The 23,160-nt window shown below is 36.8% G+C and overlaps 1 protein-coding gene across 1 annotated transcript in view; it reads right to left on the reverse strand.

The window, feature by feature from the left end:
- Positions 1–23,160, reverse strand: part of ADGB (androglobin) — a 191,142-nt gene that overhangs the window by 65,696 nt on the left and 102,286 nt on the right. The window contains exons 22-27 of the mRNA XM_046004182.1: positions 18,914–19,049; positions 18,157–18,294; positions 16,113–16,206; positions 5,299–5,433; positions 4,641–4,794; positions 494–681 (exon numbers count right to left, since the gene is read on the reverse strand). Of these exons, the coding sequence (XP_045860138.1) occupies positions 494–681; positions 4,641–4,794; positions 5,299–5,433; positions 16,113–16,206; positions 18,157–18,294; positions 18,914–19,049 (845 nt within the window). The remainder of the gene's footprint in view (positions 1–493; positions 682–4,640; positions 4,795–5,298; positions 5,434–16,112; positions 16,207–18,156; positions 18,295–18,913; positions 19,050–23,160) is intronic.

A 23,160-nucleotide genomic window follows, 5' to 3' on the forward strand; every position in this document is an offset into this window, starting at 1 on the left:
ATTTTAATAATGTTAATCTGTGACTAGAAAAAAATACCATAAGAAAATATAACAAGATACTGGGGCACCTGGGTGGCTCAGTGGTTTAAGCCTCTGCCTTCAGCTCAGGTCATGATCTCAGGGTCCTGGGATCGAGCCCCGCATCAGGCTCTCTGCTCAGTGAGGAGCCTGTTTCTCCCTCTCTCTCTGCCTGCCTCTCTGCCTACTTGTGACCTCTCTCTCTGATAAATAAATAAAAAATATTAAAAAAAAAAAAGAAAATATAACAAGATACTAACAGTGATTGTTTCTAGGTTGTTTGATTACAGATGACCTTTACTTCCTCAAAAATATAGTCATATATTAATAGTTAAGTGTGGTCAAGCCCTGAGCCATGTGCATATCTAGAGGCCCAACATCTGTAGACACAATTGGTGAAGGACAACGTGTTAGCATCCAACTGGTGACAAAAAATGCCAGTTTGGGGCATTTCCCTTCTGTCATATACTTATACCTGAATAAAATGTTCTTATCATTGGGTATGTAGTAATCTCTGATTTCCTTTATGGTAAAAGTGTTGCATGGAGACTCTCGAGATAGGCATGGGAGTGGATTACAGGACCCAATGATGCGCAGTTTCCATCGTGAGGACGGTACGTATGTGTCACCAGTAAATGCTTCGGCCACAAATGTGTAGCCTTTCTAGAGGAAAGAGAATTAGACAGAAGTAAGGCTTACTGTTACTGATCTCTCAAAGGTACAACACATGGCTTCAGAGTAGTAAAATGCTTTATTATCTTGATATACATGAAGATCCCAAGATCTCTTGATGAAAGAAAATCACTAGCATTACATTTTGGAAATTCCTCATAGATATTACATGTTTTCATAGAAAATTAGTAACTCTAACACTTTTGTTTGTGTGGTTCTTAAGCTATAATACAAAATGTGTAACTCTGACATATGATTGTTAAATTTTCTTCCAATTCTGCTAATGTTGGCTAAGGTAGATTTTTATCATTTCATCACCCTGCAGTAGCCCAATAACTTCCTAAGATATGTCCCTGTTTTTTAAATACAAGATGAGAAGAACAGAAGCATTTATGGAAATGTGATTCCCTTAGGATGACAATTGACAGATAAAGCTATCATGTTAACAACAGATCTGGTTCCAGGGAACCCAGATAGGAGTATGGAGATGAGCTCTTTAGGTTGGGGAAAAGAGGCAGCTAAGTAACCTGGGATAATATCATAGTGGGTAATAACTTGGTTCTATATAATTGGATATCCATCTGGCAAAAATGTCAGTGAAGCAAGAGCATGATATCATAATGAGATACGAAAGTTCAAAGTAATTCTGAGTTTGTAATTCCAGACACTTCTAATAAGGAAGAAAAATATAGATTTGTATTCCAGTCATTTCTGATGCAAAGGAAACTCTCTGATGTGTTTAGATTTCAAGAAATAAAAAGTAAAAATATATAAGACAGAATGAATTCAACACATTGCAATAAATATCCAGGAATATTATCCAGAATTTCAATACCCATAATGAGATGAGAATTACAACACCAATAAAGACCTTTTAACATTATTTTTGGGGAAGGAAATAAAGGAAGATAAATTCATATATGCTAAAGTACTTTTACTTGTATAATGCACAGATTTATTGCAGTTCTCATTATTTTTTGAGCTTGTAGTACTAATGCATTCAGAAGCAAAATAAAATGACATGACTCTGATTTTGTGTTTGTCTAGGCTCAGAGAATAAGTTTGAGAGGGAAAAAAAGTGTGATAAAATGGTGGGATAGATATCGATAAGTAAAAGTCTAAAGCTAAACCAGGGATAGGGTTTTAAGAACATGACTATTCTAAACAACTGCAAGGCTCTTGAGTAACTTATTCCTGAATACTTACGTATTTGCAAAAGACACATATAATAAAGGACTGTTAACCAAAATATGCAAAAACTCCTAAAACTCAACAATAAGAAAACAAAAAATCTAGTTAAAACTTTTAACAGACTTCTCACTAGAGAAGATACACAGACAGCAAACAGGCAGACAAAAAGATGCTTCATATTGTATATTATCAGAGAAACTCAAACAACCATGAGATACTACTACATTCCTATTAGAATAGCCTCAATCCATAACACTGGAAATACCAAATGCCAACGAGGATACAGAGCATCAGGAACTCTCATTCACTGCTGGTTGGAATGAAAAATGGTACAGACACTTTGAAGGACAGTTTGGTGGTTTCTTACAAAACTACACATATTCTTATTACACAGCTCAGCAATAGTGTTCCTTGGTATTTATGTCAAAAATTTATGTCCACACAAAAACTTGCACACAGATATTTGTTCATAATTACCATGACTTGGAAGCAACCAAGATGTCCTTCAGTAGGTGAGTAGGCAGATGAACTTTGATACAAGCAGCAGTACAATATTATTATTAAAAAGAAATGAGGTTGGGGAACAGGTGGTGGGTAATAGGGAGGGCACGTATTGCACGGAGCACTGGGTGTTGTGCAAAAACAATGAGTACTGTTATGCTGAAAAGAAATTTTTAAAAAAAGTGAAAAAAAAAAAAGAAATGAGCTATTAAGCCGCAAATAGACATGGAAAAATCTTAAATGTATGTTTTTTAGTGAAAAAAACCAATCTGAAAAGATTACACACTATATGATTCCAACTTTGCCACATTCTGGAAAAGGCAAAACTATGGAGACACACGAAAGGTCAGGGGTTGGGGGAGGAGGAATACATAGGCAGATCACAAAGGATTTTTTGTTTTTTACTTTTTTTAAGCACATTTCTTTTTTTTTTAATTTTTTTATTAACATATAATCTATTATTAACCCCAGGAGTACAGGTCTGTGAATCACCAGGTTTACACACTTCGCAGCACTCACCATAGCACATACCTTCCCCAATGTCCATAAGCCCACCACCCTCTCCCCCGCCACCCCCCGCAATCCTCAGTTTGCTTTGTGACATTAAGAGTCCACAGAAGATTTTTTAGGACTATGAAAACACTCTTTATGATACCATGATAACAGACACATGTCATTTTACATCCATCCAAACCCATAGCATGTACACCACCAACAGTGAACCATAATATAAACTATGGACTTTGGGGGATTATAACGTTTCAAGGTAGGATGATTAACATAATAAGTATGCCACTCTGGTGGGGCTTGTCGATAATGGGAGAGGCTGTGCATATGTGGGAGCAGGGTGTATATGGGAAATCTCTGTATTTTCCTCTCAGTTTTGCTGTGAGGCTAAAACTGCTCTCATTTATTGTTACTAAGAGTTGCAGTGAAATCTTAAAACCCTTCCAAGGCTTTTTTTTTTTAAGAAGATTTTCTTTATTTGAGAGAGAGATAGAGAGCACAAACAGGGGAAGCAGCAGGCAGAGGGAGAGGGAGAAGCAGGCTCTCCAAAGAGCAGGGAGACCAACATGGGGCTGGCTCTCATGACCCTGGGATCCTAATCTGAGCAAAAAGCAGAGTCTTCTCAATGTAGTTTTAATTTGAATCTCCCTGATGGCTAGTGATGATGAACATTTTTTTCATGTGTCTGATAGCCATTTGTATGTCTCCATTGGAGAAGTGTCTGCAAAAACAATGAACACTGTTACGCTGAAAATAAAAAAAAAAAAAAAAAAAAAAAAGCAGAGGCTTAAATGACTGAGCTATCCAGGTGTCCCAAAACCCTGCTAAGCCTTAAAAAAAAAATGTAAATTTCAATCTTAAAAAACCTCTTAAACAACTCAAAAGAGTAATTGGGTTTTTTGTGGAGTTAATGTTTTTAAAAATTTATCATTAATTCCTATAAACCAATATTTATTAGATAAGTATGTCTTAATGTATGCAAAGTAATACACAGAATCATGCACTGAAATGAACTTTGAAAATCAATTACAACCATAGCTCAAAGAGAAAAATGAAAAGATTCAAAGCCATATAGATAAAAAATGAAAGAATGAAATCAGAGCCAAAACAAATCTCCCAGTTTCCATTGAGGGTGTATATGCCCTTTTGTTATGCTTCCCTCTTAGAGGAAATAATCAAAAACACGAATTTGAGATACAAATAGAAAGGCAACATGATTTGAGAGGGATCATCAGAAATCAAGGTCTATCATGCTTCAGGAATAATGCACCAAGTGTTTTTTAAGGAATCTGTATAGCCCTAGAAAAGACTGGGGGTGGTGGGTGACCAGTGTCCATGTAAGCACAGTCTTCTGAAATATTTAGGGATGGAATAAAAACCCAGTGGGAAATTGAGATAACCAGCTAATTTGATTCAAGAATTGGACTAAATGAGTCCACCTTCACCTCCATTTCCATTTTAAGGATTTGTATGATTTTATGATTTTAATAGGAATTTCCAGTGCTTCCCTTTTGTCATATTTTCTTCACAGAGAAAGAAAAAAAAAGGGCCGAGAGATGAATCTTCTAGCACTCAAATTAAGTTCCTTGGGCTGTCAAATAAATGGGACTTCTACAGAAGACGACCAGGACCCTATTCCTCTGTTAAGTAGGTTGAAAAGCACATCTGCTCTACCTGCTCCTGGAATCTTACTAAGGTGCTGGCTTCTCACTGCCAACCTAACATATGGGGAGAATAAATTTGACACATACCTTATTCTTGGTATAATGATAAGGCACCACTCTTTGGAACACCTTTGGCACTTGTTCCATTGTGTCATTATTAACAATGTGGAGCATGCAGACTGGAAGTGTAGTATATACTTTGGGAACCAAAATCATATCTTGAGGAACCAAAAATGTTTCTCTGTAATTAAAAAGAATGAACTTCATCTTGATGTGAATCATAAAGAAAGTTTGCAATTTGGTTTCAAGCCAAGAAAGAAAAAAGTCTAAAATTTCAAATAACTGCATGGTATACATATTGTTTTTTTTATTATTAATATACTATTTTGTAATGTAAATGCAAGCCCTTTAAGAAATCCCATTTTATAAGTAATTCATGACTTTTACTTAATATGATATTGCTTGGAAATTAAATAATTTCTTTCTATACTGGTAACACATCAATTTATTATGTTTATCATACTCGTAAAAATACTAGTAAGTTTCACATTCTTCATATTTTATTTAAAGAAATATGGATAAAATTCCTGTAATATCTCATTTATGCACAACATATGGGGAAGAAGTGTTGTGAAAACAACCTGTAAATTCATACTTTCACTACTACCATTAATAAAACTCTACACATATGACTATTGCATGCTATTTAAAGATGACATCATATACGGATTTATGATAGCCTCACCTGAATACTATAAACCAACTATTTGGTAGCTGGTCTGCATAAGTCACAGTATAGTCAGCAAAAACAACCTTAGTTTCCTCATCTTGATAGCATGGATAAGATTCAATAGACTTGCACTTGCTTTTAAACATTAATCTAGAAATGTAAAAATAAATTAAGTTCCAATGACAAAAGCAACTTTTAAAATAAGTTTTTATTTACAAAAAAAGAAGTAGACAAAATAACACAAGTATCACAGTCTGTTGTTGGCTGGATTGAGTCCTTGATCAAAGGCTGTGGAGTTCATAGTGCATGGCACTCAGTTAAGGGAACCCATTCCAGGTCAACCATGAAAGATGTCTCTCAAAGGTCTTTAAAGTTATCTGAAGTTCTTAATCAAAGGGGAACTTAATTCATGATCAAGAAAGTAATTAGTTTAGAGGTGGGAAATCAGCACCAAAGCTCAAACTACAAGGATAGGAAAACAGGAAGAGGCAAAATAGCAATGAATCTGGGTGAGGTCCACTCAAGATCTGGAATTGTCATGGGAATCGATAGTAGAATGGAGTTTAAAGTAAGGAATGGATTTGTAAAAACGGATTAAAACAAAAAACTAAGGCCATGATCTAGGGGAGAATGTCAGTTTTCCTTCTGTGTGAGTTCTGGCCCATAAGAGAGTGTTATGTACAACTGGTTAAAAGAATTATGGAGTGAGATTCCTCCGTGTTTGCCCCTGGAAGGCTTTGGCATATTTCAGAGCATGATGGAAGTCATGTGAGAGATGCTCTAGGTTCTTTTCCTTCCATGGCCAGGAACTGGATCTAGCTTCAGGAGCACCAGCAATCTAGGGTCTTTTGTATAATGTCTATGGGAATTAGCTGGGATGGAAGCCATAATGGCCATAGAAAATTGCTCTGTGCTAGAGTTTACTGATAGAACTTTCTTTCTTTACTAGGATGTAAAGTTAAAAGAATATCTTTCAAGTCGGTCAGGAATATTTCTCTGGGTCTTTCAATATAGTGCATCAGAGTTTTGATGGCCCAATATGCATTGGAATTTCCCAAAGCTTATGAAAAAATATGGAATGTATGATGGGAACAATGACTGGAATACCTCTAAATCCCTCCCTTGTCTTAGAATGGGAACTGGTCCCATTGCACTATATTGAAAGACCCAGAGAAATATTCCTGACCGACTTGAAAGATATTCTTTTAACTTTACATCCTAGTACAGAAAGAAAGTTATATCAGTAAACTGAGCCTTGCCCAACGTTCACTTGGGAAAGTTATATGCCTTAAGATCTGAGAGTGTTAAGGCTGGATTCCAGGACCTCAAATTTCCCCATTTAGTAGTAATAATAAAGTAATATTTATAATTAATATTCATAACTTATAATAATTATATTTATAATTAATTTATAAATAATTATAAAATTTATAATAAAGTAATTATTTATAATATTTCTAATTCATTAATAATTATAATTAATAATTATAATTAATAATTATAATTAATATAATTAATTAATATATAAATAAAGTAAAATTTGTGATTAATTATAATAATATACATAATAAAGTAATATTTATAATTAATGCGCATTCTGTAGTTTGTGCTAAGTACTTTTCCTATGTTACCTTAATTTATCTTTATAGCCTTACAAAAGAATGGTACTATGAGATAGATATTGTTTCTCCTATATTAAAATTATTTTCGCTATATTAAATATTATTAATAAAAATATTTCATATTATTAAAATTTTAATTTTAACCTTAGAGAGGATAAGAAACTTACCCCAGGTCATACACCTGATAATGAGTAGATCAGGAGTCTTATACTGAAAGATGTATGCAAATCAGCCAGACTGGATGATCAGTGTCCATGGGCCAAGATTAGGGTGAGGTGAATAACACACTTACCCTAAGGGTAAGGCAAGTACTGTATAGATTTTGATTTTTCCCATGTTTAAAATTTTGGTATTTGATTCATCATGATTTTTTTCATTATTTTTAAGGTTATTTTACATTTTGACATATTTTCATATATAATTTTCTATTTGTCTGTTGCTTATAAGTAGAAATCCAATTATTATTTTATCTTGACCTTGTCTCCAGCAACTTTTCTAATAGCAACTAATAGCAACTCTAATAATAGCAACTCTAATAATTTTTCTGCAGATTTTAAAATATTTTCTACTTATATACTCATATTGTCTGTAAACAGTGGTGGTTTTATTTTTTCCGAAAACTTCAAATCCTAATGACTTTCGTTTTATTGACATTTTGTCCTCAGAATTATTCCAGGTTTATTGTGAATGGAAGTTATCAGGCAGACATTTTTGCCTTATTTCTAAACCCAAGAAAATGCTTTCAAAATTTTACCACTAATCAGGGGGAGGAGTCAAGATGGCGGAGAAGTAGCAGGCTGAAACTACATCAGGTAGCAGGAGATCAGCTCGATAGCTTATCTAAACATTGCAAACACCTGCAAATCCAATGGGAGATCGAACAGAAGAAGAAGAGCAACTCGAGAACCAGAAAATCGACCACTTTCTGAAAGGTAGGACTGGCGGAGAAGTGAATCTAAAACGACGGGAAGATAGACCGCGGGGGGAGGGGCCGGCTCCCGGCAAGCGGTGGAGGAAAGGAGCACAAAATCAGGACTTTTAAAAGTCTGTTCCACTGAGGGACATTGCTCCAGAGGCTAACCCAGGGTGAAGCCCACGCGGGGTCAGCGTGGCCCCAGGTCCCGCAGGGTCACAGAAGGATCGGGGGTGTCGGAGTGTCGCAGAGCTCGCAGGTATTAGAACGGAGAAGCCAGCTGCAGAGACAGAGCCGAGGACTGAACTCTCAGCTCAGGGTTACCTTGAACTGGTCGCGGGCTGGGTGAGCTCGGAGCGCGGCTAGAGGCTGGGGATACGGGAGTGATTGGGTGCTGTCCTCTGGGGGCGCACTGAGGAGTGGGGCCCCAGGCTCACGGCTCCTCCAGGCCGGAGACTGGGAGGCCGCCATTTTCATTCCCGTCCTCCAGAACTCTACGGAAAGCGTTCAGGGAACAGAAGCTCCCAAAAGCGAACCCAAGCCGATTACTTAGTCCGGCCGCCGGTAAGGGCGGTGCAATCCCGCCTCGGGCAAAACACTTGAGAGTCACTACAACAGGCCCCTCCCCCAGAAGATCAACAAAATATCCAGCCAGGACGAAGTTCATCTATCAAGGAAAGTAGGTTCAATTCCTAAGAAAGCAGCGCAATTCCAGAGGAGGAGAAAGCAAAGCACGGAACTCATGGCTTTCTCCCCATGATCCTTTAGTCTTGTGGCTACTTCAATTTTTTTTTTCTTTTTTCTTTTTTCAATTTTTTTTCTTTTTTTCTTCTTCTGCTAATTTTTTTAAAACTTTTACCCTTTTCTTTTTTAACGTTTTTTGACTAGTTTATCTAAATATATATATTTTTTCTTTCTTTTTTATATTTTTTCTTTATTTGTTTTATTTTTTAAATTTTTTTCTTTTTTTTTTTCTGAACCTCTTTTTATCCCCTTTCTCCCCCCCACAATTTGGGGTCTCTTCTCATTTGGTTACAGTGCATTTTTCTGGGGTCTTTGCCACCCTTTTAGTATTTTATTTGCTCCTTCATATCCTCTTATCTGGACAAAATGACAAGGCGGAAAAAATCACCACAAACAAAAGAACAAGAGACAGTACCGAAGGCTAGGAACCTAATCAACACAGACACTGGTAATATGTCAGATCAAGAGTTCAGAATGACGACTCTGAACATTCTAGCCGGGCTCGAAAAAGGCATGGAAGATATTAGAGAAACCCTCTTTGGAGATATAAAAGCCCTTTCTGGAGAAATTAAAGAACTAAAATCTAACCAAGTTGAAATCAAAAAAGCTATTAATGAGGTGCAATCAAAAATGGAGGCTCTCGGGGCACCTGGGTGGCTCAGTGGGTTAAGCCACTGCCTTCGGCTCAGGTCATGATCTCAGGGTCCTGGGATCGAGTCCCGCATCGGGCTCTCTGCTCAGCAGCGAGCCTGCTTCCCTCTCTCTCTCTCTGCCTACCTCTGTGTCTGCTTGTGATCTCTCTCTGTCAAGTAAATAAATAAAATCTTAAAAAAAAAAAATGGAGGCTCTCACTGCTAGGATCAATGAGGCAGAAGAAAGAATTAGTGATATAGAAGACCAAATGACAGAGAATAAAGAAGCCGAACAAAAGAGGGACAAACAGCTACTGGACATTGAGGGGAGAATTCGAGAGATAAGTGACACCATAAGACAAAACAACATTAGAATAATTGGGATTCCAGAAGAAGAAGAAATAGAGAGGGGAGCAGAAGGTCTATTGGAGAGAATTATTGGAGAGAATTTACCTAATATGGCAAAGGGAACAAGCATCAAAATCCAGGAGATGCAGAGAACCCCCCTCAAAGTCAACAAGAATAGGTCCACACCCCGTCACCTAATAGTAAAATTGACAAGTCTTAGTGACAAAGAGAAAATCCTGAAAGCAGCCCGAGAAAAGAAGTCTGTAACATACAATGGTAAAAATATTAGATTGGCAGCAGACTTATCCACAGAGACCTGGCAGGCCAGGAAGAGCTGGCATGATATATTCAGAGCACTAAACGAGAAAAACATGCAGCCAAGAATACTCTATCCAGCTAGGATCATTGAAAATAGAAGGAGAAATCAAAAGCTTCCAGGACAAACAAAAACTGAAAGAATTTGCAAACACCAAACCATCTCTACAGGAAATATTGAAAGGGGTCCTCTAAGCAAAGAGAGAGCCTAAAAGTAGTAGATCAGAAAGGTACAGAGACAATATACAGTAATAGTCAACTTAAAGACTAATAATGGCACTAAATTCATATCTCTCAATAGTTACCCTGAATGTTAATGGGCTAAATGCCCCAATCAAAAGACACAGGGTATCAGAATGGATAAAAAAACAAAACCCATCAGTATGTTGCCTACAAGAAACTCATTTTAGACGCGAAGACACCTCCAGATTTAAAGTGAGGGGGTGGAAAACAATTTACCATGCTAATGGGCATCAGAAGAAAGCTGGGGTGGCAATCCTTATATCAGATCAATTAGATTTTAAGCCAAAGACTATAATAAGAGATGAGGAAGCACACTGTATCCTACTCAAAGGGTCTGTCCAACAAGAAGATCTAACAATTTTAAATATCTATGCCCCTAACGTGGGAGCAGCCAACTATATCAATCAATTAATAACAAAATCAAAGAAACACATCAATAATAATACAATAATAGTAGGGGACTTTAACACTCCCCTCACTGAAATGGACAGATCATCCAAGCAAAAGATCAACAAGGAAATAAAGGCCTTAAATGACACACTCGACCAGATGGACATCACAGATATATTCAGAACATTTCATCCCAAAGCAACAGAATACACATTCTTCTCTAGTGCACATGGAACCTTCTCTAGAATAGATCACATCCTGGGTCACAAATCAGGTCTCAACCGGTATCAAAAGATTAGGATCATTCCCTGCATATTTTCAGACCACAATGCTCTGAAGCTAGAACTCAATCACAAGAGGAAAGCTGGAAAGAACCCAAATACATGGAGACTAAACAGCATCCTTCTAAAGAATGAATGGGTCAACCAGGAAATTAAAGAAGAACTGAAAAAATTCATGGAAACAAATGATAATGAAAACACAACAGTTCAAAATCTGTGGGACACAGCAAAGGCAGTCCTGAGAGGAAAATATATAGCGGTACAAGCCTTTCTCAAGAAACAAGAAAGGTCTCAAGTACACAACCTAACCCTACATGTAAAGGAGCTGGAGAAAGAACAAGAAAGAAACCCTAAACCCAGCAGGAGAAGAGAAATCATAAAGATCAGAGCAGAAATTAATGAAATAGAAACCAAAAAAACAATAGAACAAATCAATGAAACTAGGAGCTGGTTCTTTGAAAGAATCAATAAGATTGATAAACCCCTGGCCAGACTCATCAAAAAGAAAAGAGAAAGGACCCAAATCAATAAAATCATGAATGAAAGAGGAGAGATCACAACTAACACCAAAGAAATACAGACAATTATAAGAACATACTATGAGCAACTCTACACCAACAAATTTGACAATCTGGAAGAAATGGATGCATTCCTAGAGACATATAAACTACCACAACTGAACCAGGAAGAAATAGAAAACCTGAACAGGCCCATCACCAGTAAGGAGATTGAAACAGGCATCAAAAATCTCCAAACAAACAAAAACCCAGGGCCAGACGGCTTCCCAGGGGAATTCTACCAAACATTTAAAGAAGAACTCATTCCTATTCTCCTGAAACTGTTCCAAAAAATAGAAATGGAAGGAAAACTTCCAAACTCATTCTATGAGGCCAGCATCACCTTGATCCCAAAACCAGACAAGGATCCCACCAAAAAAGAGAACTACAGACCAACATCCTTGATGAACACAGATGCAAAAATTCTCGCCAAAATACTAGCCAATAGGATTCAACAGTACATTAAAAGGATTATTCACCACGATCAAGTGGGATTTATTCCAGGGCTGCAGGGTTGGTTCAACATCCGCAAATCAATCAATGTGATAGAACACATTAATAAAAGAAAGAACAAGAACCATATGATACTCTCAATAGATGCTGAAAAAGCATTTGACAAAGTACAGCATCCCTTCCTGATCAAAACTCTTCAAAGTGTAGGGATAGAAGGCACATACCTCAATATTATCAAAGCCATCTATGGAAAACCCACTGCAAATATCATTCTCAATGGAGAAAAACTGAAAGCTTTTCCGCTAAGGTCAGGAACACGGCAGGGATGTCCATTATCACCACTGCTATTCAACATAGTACTAGAAGTCCTAGCCTCAGCAATCAGACAACAATAAGAAATTAAAGGCATCCAAATCGGCAAAGAAGAAGTCAAACTATCACTCTTCACAGATGATATGATACTATATGTGGAAAACCCAAAAGACTCCACTCCAAAACTGCTAGAACTTGTACAGGAATTCAGTAAAGTGTCAGGATATAAAATCAATGCACAGAAATCAGTTGCATTTCTGTACACCAACAACAAGACAGAAGAAAGAGAAATTAAGGAGTCCATCCCATTTACAATTGCACCCAAAACTATAAGATACCTAGGAATAAACCTAACCAAAGAGGCTAAGAATCTATATACAGAAAATTATAAAGTACTCATGAAAGAAATTGAGGAAGACACAAAGAAATGGAAAAATGTTCCATGCTCCTGGATTGGAAGAATAAATATTGTGAAAATGTCCATGCTACCTAAAGCAATCTACACATTTAATGCAATCCCTATCAAAATACCATCCATTTTTTTCAAAGAAATGGAACAAATAATCCTAAAATTTATATGGAACCAGAAAAGACCTCGAATAGCCAAAGGAATATTGAAGAACAAAGCCAAAGTTGGTGGCATCACAATTCCGGACTTCAAGCTCTATTACAAAGCTGTCATCATCAAGACAACATGGTACTGGCACAAAAACAGACGCATGGATCAGTGGAACAGAATAGAGAGCCCAGAAATCTACCCTCAACTCTATGGTCAACTAATCTTCGACAAAGCAGGAAAGAATGTCCAATGGAAAAAAGACAGCCTCTTCAATAAATGGTGCTAGGAAAATTGGACAGCCACATGCAGAAAAATGAAATTGGACCACTTCCTTACACCACACACGAAAATAGACTCCAAATGGATGAAGGACCTCAATGTGAGAAAGGAATCCATCAAAATCCTTGAGGAGAATGCAGGCAGCAACCTCTTTGACCTCAGCCGTAGCAACATCTTCCTAGGAACAACGGCAAAGGCAAGGGAAGCAAGGGCAAAAATGAACTATTGGGATTTCATCAAGATCAAAAGCTTTTGCACAACAAAGGAAACAGTTAACAAAACCAAAAGACAACTGACAGAATGGGAGAAGATATTTGCAAAGGACATATCAGATAAAGGGCTAGTATCCAAAATCTATAAGGAACTTAGCAAACTCAACACCCAAAGAACAAACAATCCAATCAAGAAATGGGCAGAGGACATGAACAGACATTTCTGCAAAGAAGACATCCAGATGGCCAACAGACACATGAAAAAGTGCTCCACGTCACTTGGCATCAGGGAAATACAAATCAAAACCACAATGAGATATCACCTCACACCAGTCAGAATGGCTAAAATTAACAAGTCAGGAAATGACAGATGCTGGGGAGGATGGGGAGAAAGGGGAACCCTCCTCCACTGTTGGTGGGAATGCAAGCTGGTGCAACCACTCTGGAAAACAGCATGGAGGTTCCTCAAAATGTTGAAAATAGAACTACCCTATGACCCAGCAATTGCACTACTGGGTATTTACCCTAAAGATACAGACGTAGTGATCCGAAGGGGCACGTGTACCCGAATGTTTATAGCAGCAATGTCTACAATAGCCAAACTATGGAAAGAACCTAGATGTCCATCAACAGATGAATGGATCAAGAAGATGTGGTATATATACACAATGGAATACTATGCAGCCATTAAAGAAATGAAATCTTGCCATTTGCGACGACGTGGATGGAACTAGAGCGTATCATGCTTAGTGAAATAAGTCAATCGGAGAAAGACAACTATCATATGATCTCCCTGATATGAGGACATGGAGAAGCAACATGGGGGGTTAGGGGGATAGGAGAAGAATAAATGAAACAAGATGGGATTGGGAGGGAGACAAACCATAAATGACTCTTAATCTCACAAAACAAACTGGGGGTTGCTGGGGGGAGGTGGGATTGGGAGAGGGGGAGGGGGCTATGGACATTGGGGAGGGGAGGTGAACCATAAGAGACTATGGACTCTGAGAAACAACCTGAGGGTTTTGAAGGGTCAGGGGTGGGAGGTTGGGGGAACAAGTGGTGGGTAATGGGGAGGGCACGTTTTGCATGGAGCACTGGGTGTTGTGCAAAAACAATGAATACTGTTATGCTGAAAAAAAATAAATAAAATGGCAAAATTTTACCACTAATCATGTTTGTAGTTAAGTCTTGAAAATACCAGATACCAATAACATATTAATGAAAGACTTCTCTAAATTTTTCTTCTCTAAAAGTCCAAGTTTTCTAAAAACAAAAAGATAAATAATTTTGAATTAATATTAAATCCTATCAAATGTGTTTTTCCTAATCTATCTGGAGGATCAAATGATTTGTTGCTTTTCTGTTATTGTACTGACTTAAAATGATAAATCTTCTAACCTTAAACCAACATTATATCTCTGGGAAAGAGAGGCCCATTGAATTATAAGGCATTTTCCTTTTTATTTAATTCTAATGTTGATTTTTGAATACTTTATTACATATTTTTGCATCTATTCAAAGGGTGATTGGTTTGCAATTTAAAGAATGTGATTGGTTTGCAATTCCATTTTTTTACTGACCTTGCTGAGTTTTTTAAATCGAGATTATGAATTAGTGTTTCTTCTTTTTCTGTTCTCTATAAGATTTGTGAGATTAATCTTATTTCTTCCTAAATTCATTAGCTATTCATTAATATATTGCTAGAAAGGGTATCATGGGTTCCTCCTCTGTTAGCATTTCATCTAAATTACTACTTTTACCATTTCTGCATAATGCTATAACCTTAGAACTCTTTAAAAACTTATACCTAACATCTACTTTTTTCATTGCTTTAGGTCATGAATTTACTCTTATATGTAGCTATTTGTTGATTGCCCTTTGAAGGTAATATGCATTATTTTTCTGGCTGATTTGATGGTTTTTCTTTAGGTCTTTTTTTTTTTTTTTCTTCAGTAGTTTGACTGCAGTGAGTCTAGGAATACTTTCTTTGTAACCTTTCTGCATGGAGTCTGCTTGCAGTCTCCTGAGAACATGAGTTGATACATTTTACCAGTTTTGGAAAGTTTTTAGTTATTATCTTTTTACAGTCCAGGACTATAGAGACGATATTTGGACTTTTTGAGCATATTCCATATGTTCCTTATGCTCCATTCTTACTTCCCATTCATTTTCTCCCAGGCTTCAGTTTGGATACTTTTCTACTGACCTATCTCTAGGTTCACCAATCTCTTCTGTTCTGACTAATCTGCTGTTAAACCTACAAATAAATCTTTAATATAGTTGTTAAAATCATCATTTATGTAATTTCCATTCAGCTCTGCTTTATTAACTTAAACTTTTGATCCAATTTTTCTTATTCTTTATTTTCTTTGGCATTACCAATGCAATCAGGTTTTGAGATTTTGCTTGCTAACTCCAACATCACCAGAGGCTTTTGTTCTTTTATATATGTCTGTATGTGCATATATATTTATAGATAGATATACACAGATATACATAAGTAACTTATAATTTATAATTTCTTAGTTTTGTTCAGGTTATCCTGTTGCTCAGATATGGTTTGTGGCTACAGTACAGTTTTGCTGAGGCTCAGTCTACTTCCAGTTTACCCGTTTCTAGAGTGTTACTGTTCAGAGATTTCAACTGACAATTTTAATTATTTGCTGGAGTCCCCACCCCTAGTAGGTCCTAAACTCTGACTGTGGTCACATCAGCACCATAAGACTTCAGGAAACTTTTCTCTGCTTCTCAGAGGTTTTCTGTTTAGAATCTTAGTTAAGTATAATTACGATAAATCAAAAGCAACAAGTATCATAGAAATGCTTCAGATAAAATATTGTGGAAGTTCAGAAGAAGTGGTTTCTCACTGTGGTGATCAGGAACACTCAATGAACATGGTAGCACTTGAACAGAAACTTGAAGGATACCAAGATACTATAATTAGAAATTTCATTATACTGCTTTACCTTAAGAGAGAAACTGCATACTGTTCTATATTCGGTTCCAATAAACTCCAAACTTTTTGAAGAGTATCTGCAACACTGGCATTTTCTTTTGTATCTAAAAATCGTAATTAAAAATAGCAATATAAAAACTGCAAGATGCCTGAAAGATCATCTTGTTCAATGTTCTCTTTTTACAGATAAAGAAGCTGAAATTCGCAAGGTGGTATCCAAAGCCACAGGCTTTATTAGCAGCAAAATTTTGCTAAAATGTAAAGCTATAAACTTCTAGTCAACAGCTCTGCTCATCAATTTGTGCTGCTTCCCTTCATCTTCAGTTTAAAAGTCACAACGCGTTCCTTGATCTAATTGAAGAGTCTCATCAAAGAGTTTATATCAGGAGATCTTTTGTCAGCAAAAGCTCCTTATGAAAGTTTTTATGACAGAAAAAAATAATTCATCCAATTTTTCTAAAAAACAATGGCTAATGGGTCCCACTAAAGCTCAATCCCATAATCCACATTTGTTTAGGAGTAAATGAAAATGGTAAGAAAAATGCAAATACATACTAGCTGGCTCAAATTTAACATATCAGAAACTGAATTTTCCCCCAAATTATCCTATTGTAATTTCTTCTTAACACTCACTAGCATCTGAAATTGATATCTTAATATATTTACTTGTCTATTGTATGTCTATCACCACTAGAACACAAGATTCATCAAAGCAGAAACTGTCAGTTTACCTGACTTCAGTAGAGTCAGAATTTAGAACAGTGCTGTGCACACAATAAATAAGCATTAAGTGAAAGAAATGCATGTATTATTAATTATTAAAACATTAAGTTGTTCAAGTTTTTATGTCTCAAAAGAGAAAGAAAATCATTGTTTAAATATAACTTTTACAGCATATGTGGACAAAAATATATTCTACTATATATTTAATGTGATAAATCTATCTTTACTTTTTCTAATAGAAGAATAGCAAAATCAAGCAACAGTAATATTTTTCTCACACACAATTATACAATACGGTTAATTTACTTTACATTTGTGCTTCTGTAGTTTTCCCTGCTGAGATGGACATTTTGATTATTCCCATTACATACTTCAAATAGAGACACTTTACAACAAAATATTTCAGTACATTCAAAAAATTCTATTGGATGGTGCATCTGGGTGTCTCAGTCAGTTAATGGTCTGCCTTCAGCTCAGGTCATGATCTCAGAGTCCCGAGATGGAGCCCAGAGTTGGGCTCTCTGCTCAGGGGGTTGTCTGCTCCTCCCTCTCCCTATCCCCTGACTTGTGCATTTGCAAGTGTTTTCTCTCTCTCTCTCTCCTCTCAAATAAATAAAACCCTCAAAAAGAATTCTATTGGAGGTAAGACTTATGAAACAAAAACTGCAGAATGAAAATGATTAAATATAATTTTGCCTCTGCAGTGTTTTATTTTAAGCTGATAAAAAGCTAAAATAACCTTTTTCACAAAAAGTTTATTATACATACCTAAATAATTTAATAGAATACACTGATAATTTGTTTTAACAGCTAGAATACACTGCAAATGCATTCTGTGTACGCTAAACATATGCCACGCAGACATATGAAAGCTTCCTTCCTTCAGCTCATTCATTCATTTACCCATTCATTCATTTATCTCTTTGAAAAATGGTCTAGAAATATAAAAATATCCATGACATAGCTGAAGCTGACTGCTGTAGCATTCTGCTAGGCATTGGAGATGCACAGAGGAAAAGACGGGCTCTCTGTGTTGTAAGACTCACAATAGACTGGGAAGACACAGCGGATCTTTCACTGACTCATTCATTCTTCCTTCCAGCACATGTTTGTTTTGTGCTTGCTCTGTGCCAGGTACTGTGGTCAATTCTGAGAGCTAGAGAGTAAGAGTGGTGACGTGCGTTCTGACCTCAAGGGATTTCAATATTTATAGAATTACAAAGAATTAGCCCAATAGTAAAATAAGACAACTCCAAAATGTTTTTCCTTAGCACACAAATATTCATTCTTACATACACAAGTTTATTTTATAAACGACGGGAACATGATACCTGGTGTTCTGGCTCTCATAAGCAATCTGACATAAGTCCCTCTCCACATGGCTTGAATTTTAATCGCTGCTGCTACTTCCTCGGGAGAATATTCTTTATCACTCACTGGTAGAGAGTATTTAACATCAACCCATTCCGCTGGAAAGAGAAAAAAAAATTTTGGACTGAAGGTTAAGTTAAAGTATTTTATCCTTTCCCCAGTTTTCAATGCCTTTAACTGCTACAGTTCCCTGACATATAAAGCGCCACAATGATAGATTTATCTTTATAATTAATATTGTGCCCTGCAGGTGGTCCTTTTTTAGAATGTAAGCACACTGGAGAAGGGAAACACTATGTATTGACCCATGAGTGAGCTACTATTAATTCTTCTGTGAAAATAGTGAGGGGTTTCTCTCAAAATTGAAAGAAAATGTTAAAATTGCATGACTAGAGCATAGGGAGAGCGGGAAGGGAGAGTTACTTGGATCTGAAGATCTTCCCAGAATTTCTCAAATCATACCATAAATGTTAGCAACATTCATAGTCTTTCAGGGCAGAAACAAATAGAACAGGGAAATTCTGGACTTCCCTGGAAATATGGAAGTTGGGGACACATGACAGATCCTTGGAGACTGTGGGCTTCCCAGAGCACAGCTTAAATTCTCCACGTCTCTAGTCTACCTACTCCACAAAAACTTTGTGCTTTTCTCAAATTATTTCTCTTCTATAAGCCTAGAAAGCTCTTTGTCAAACAAGTATCTAAACTATTCAGTACCTAAAGAAACCTCTTCTAAGGAGAAATTGAGTAACTCCAAATCCAAAACCATAGCACGAAATGCAAATTTAAAGTTGGGAGGAGGTTTTGTTTGCTGAGTTTTTTTCATTAAGCGCCATAAAGAAATATGAAAAACCTGAAAAAGATAAAGTATGTTAGTATTTTTTTTAAACCAAGAAAATAACATTACCTGGCTAGAGAGACTCTAAAGAACTTTAAATACTCTAAAAATAAAAATGTGTATTTCTCAGATACACAATATAACAGAAGATTTTGAAGTCTCACTCATCCAGGAAGAGCAAAATTTACTTATCACCTTACCATTTCTAATTTAATAAAATTTAATCACTGTAACGTTTATAATATACCCTCAATCAGAATATAACTGTTTAAAGAGATATAGTGTAAGATGAAAAATATGGCCTATGTCCTTAATTAAGCAAATTAAATATATTTCCTTTGTTCTAAAATGTCATCCACTGTAAGACACACTATTGTTTCCTGTGTTACCAAAAAAGAAAATATGCTGTTTGGATTTTTTATTATTTTCTTATTTTCATCTATGAATACTTACTTCCTACAGAAAAAGCTCTTTTAGATTTGTTTAGACAGAGCTTTTCCATCATTCATCACACTGAAACACACATGAAAAAATAAAATAAGCTGCCTAAGTTTTGGTTAAATATTCTGAAAACATTCATATTCAAACTCTTACCCTTGCAAGTCACTTTTTGAAGATATTTAATATATGTGTTTTCCTATATAATTTTGTCCTTTTTGTTAAGCTTTGAAGCACCATTGTCTAAAGTGCATTCTACTGTTGTCCCTGGGGTTTCACTCAAACCACCGACCCCTGTCAGTAAGTGCTGATGCTGACTCACTCCTGATCCTACCAAAGAAGACCCACAGAAGGTTTTTAGACCACAACCCAGAACACATATTCCTTCTTCCAATTTTATTTTCATAGTTTTTAATCTTGAAATTCTGAGATTCCATTTACCCAGTCTTTCCACTGAGAATGCCAACCAAGGCCCAGCACCTTGCTGCTGGACTACTTTTAGCTACTTATTTGTCCACAGGGAGTAATGTGCTTGGTGGATTATGTAAGGTGCCTGGGACACCATCGGAGATGATTTTTAGCCACGTTCTCTTCTCGTTCTCTCTCTCTTCCCTGGGCCCCGGAGGTGGGGAGGGGTGTCAGTCTGGTGTGGGGAAAATCCCTCTGCTATCTTGTTTCTTTCAGAGGCTCTCTAATGTCATTTAATTCTCTTCCCAGAAGGATTAGGCCTTTGTCAAACAATACACATACTTCTTTTGAAGCAGTAACAGTACAAACCCTTATGAACATGTCCATGTGTGTGCAGAGAATTCTGAAGGCTACCTGGCCAGCAATGACTATAAGGAACCACCAATTATAAGACACACTCTGATTTCCTTCTCATGTTAAAGTGTGAAAAGAAATGTGCATCTTAGAATTGGTGAAATACAGTGCTCTTCAAAGACATATGATTATTGTACTTCCTGCTTAGTCCAAATTTTCTGACTACTTCTCACCCCTCTCTATATGTTTAGAGACAGGAACTTAATCTCATAATCTATATTTGTAACTGCCCCATCAACTCACAATGGCAGATAAGCCTGCAAGAAACCACCTAACCCACGCTGAGCAAATCATTGTTACTTTGGTTGAATAGTCTGAAATCAGGATCAAGACATTCTAAACTGCCTCATAGGGGAAAGCGAAGCAAGTCAGGAGTCAGTTTTTCCATGATATGAATTTAGGAGTAGAGACAACATGTCTACAAGGAGAAAAACAAAATGAAGAAGATATGTTCCAAAGGCTGTCTATCCCCTCTTTGAAGTTCTCCACTGAGTCCTTCCTATCCTTGGGTGTCAAGACCTCCCTATATCCTTATAATAAATTAGCACATCTAACTCCTTGTTATGACTTAAATTAGTTAGATTTGTTTTTTGTGCCGTGCTAACAAAATGCTCTAAGTTTTTCAGCCTCTAAGATAAAAATAAGAAAAATAACTGATTATATTAATCCTCCTACTCTCTTACACTTAAGTGTTCAGTGTCCTTGATCATGTTGGTGTTCTAAGGATATCACTCTGGGTTCTGTGTGAATGTTAATGACAGCAGTGAACTCAGACCTGAGGGCAGGAAGAGGCCATTACTCTGACATCCTGATTAAGACACATGCATGTTAGAGAGTAGGGAATAATCTTCTCACAGATTCATGGATTCATCATATCAGTGATTTCAGGGGTCTAGAGGATTAGGCATGCTGGGACATCCCTTCTAAGGTAAAGGATAAGATACTACAATTAAGAAAGAGGCCAGTCCTTCATAGTCCTCTCTGGAATTGCTGATGAAATATTCTGCCTTGGGGAATATTATTCCAATCATTTACTGAGTGACTTAGAAGGCCATCAGGTTTGAGCAGAATCCAAAGCAAAAGAAAGATCTCTAGGAGATTTGAGCACCATGGGAAACAAAGAAAGATCACCTTGTCCAATTGTGTTGTAAACATGCTAATGAAAAACCTCTCAGAAAACACACTAGTGTTATTCACTAGTGAGAGACTCCTTATCTGTGGGATACTTACCTGACCCATCTGGAATTGTTTATGGTAGACAAATTTGAAATTTATTGATTTATGGGAGGTGGCTCTAAAAAAATGTCACATAACTATGTAATATAAAAGTGTAAAAGTATTCAAAAATTTAAAGTATTTCATTACCAAAAAAGCTCCCTTTTGTGTAAGTGAAGCATATACAAAGGTCCTTACATATTAGATCTGGCCTAGTGAAAGCAGATTCATGCACAAGTAATCTGGGTGGCAGGGAGAGGAACTACGAATGGTTCCAATAGTTTGGGCTCTCTTTTACCCAGGCTTAGCAATCTGTCAGTAGCAGAAACGTTAATACAATATCATCCTCTGGGGATTCCAGTCAGCCATGTGGTGTCAAGTTTATTTCAGTGGGCTTCTATCAAAGAAGTACAGAAGCACCAAGAAATGTCCCAGCAAATACAGACATAATTCTTCCTGTCTCCATTTGTCCTTCTTAGCATTGACACTTACCTCAAATATGAGTTTGCTTTCTCTTTCTTTGGTGCCTCTGCCAGTATCATTGTCCAAGGGGTTATGGAAAGTCTGATTTACAAACATTAGATCCAACCTAACATCCCCTTGGACCAAGGTCATATTATACAGAGAAGATTTAACCACTGGAGAATGTCTCAGACTCAATGGGCCTAATATATACTGTAGAAGGAACTGACAAAATTCCTGGTAAATTGAAATGGCATGTAAAACTCTCAGCAAAGACGCCATCCTAGGGATGACATCTTGTAGAACTGACATGATATCTTCCAGGGCACGGTATACATGAACAGAACCAAAAACCAACATGCAGTGCTATATCTGTAAAAGCTAAGACATACAGGGATTCAAAAATTAGAAGTAAGATTGGCCTCTCTCACCATTATTTCCGGTGGTCCATTTGCAATAATTAGTGTTCTCTTTCTCAACAGGCAGTTTGCTAAATTGGAGGACCTAATTCCTGGGGATGGAAGGCAACGGATGTTTCCATCAGGGTACGCATTATGATTTACAATAAACCCAAGTTATGAAGTTATGTTATAGGCCTGGTTGCTTTGAGCTTCTCATTCTGGTATGCAAGTAGGAGAAAAGGAAAAAATATAATGGTGTGTGAGGAGAATTTACCCCTCCTGACATGAGGTACTAGGGTTTCTACTCCATAATGGGGACAAGAAGAATTATGTTTGAAGTCACTGGAACACTTCTTGGTGCTTCCACAGTAAATGATTAATCACAGCCTGAATAGAGTAAGGCAGTCAAGGTCTTGGGCTCATCAGGATTAGAAGTCTAGATCACCCACCAGGCAACAAGAACAGCTGAAGCTTTGGATGGAAGAAAGGAGAACTCTAGAATGGTTGGTAGAGGAGAGAGATGTTGAATACCAACTACAGTTTCAGGGCCAGATGTAGCAATGGAGACCACAGCTTTCTAGACCTATGATGATTTAATTATCTGTTTATTTTTAAGGTTTGGGAATACCGCCTTAAGCTATCTAGAACCATCACCTTGAAGAGTGGATTGATAAGAGTTCACTTAAGGGGGAAAGTCAGATTGGTTGAAGAGTAAATCATGGCAGGTATTTCTTGCAGATTATTCATGCTATAGGTGAGCAGTTCTCAATTAGGGGTGAAGTATGTCC

Source organism: Meles meles, chromosome 5 (assembly GCF_922984935.1).
Source record: "Meles meles chromosome 5, mMelMel3.1 paternal haplotype, whole genome shotgun sequence".
NCBI lineage: Eukaryota > Metazoa > Chordata > Mammalia > Carnivora > Mustelidae > Meles > Meles meles.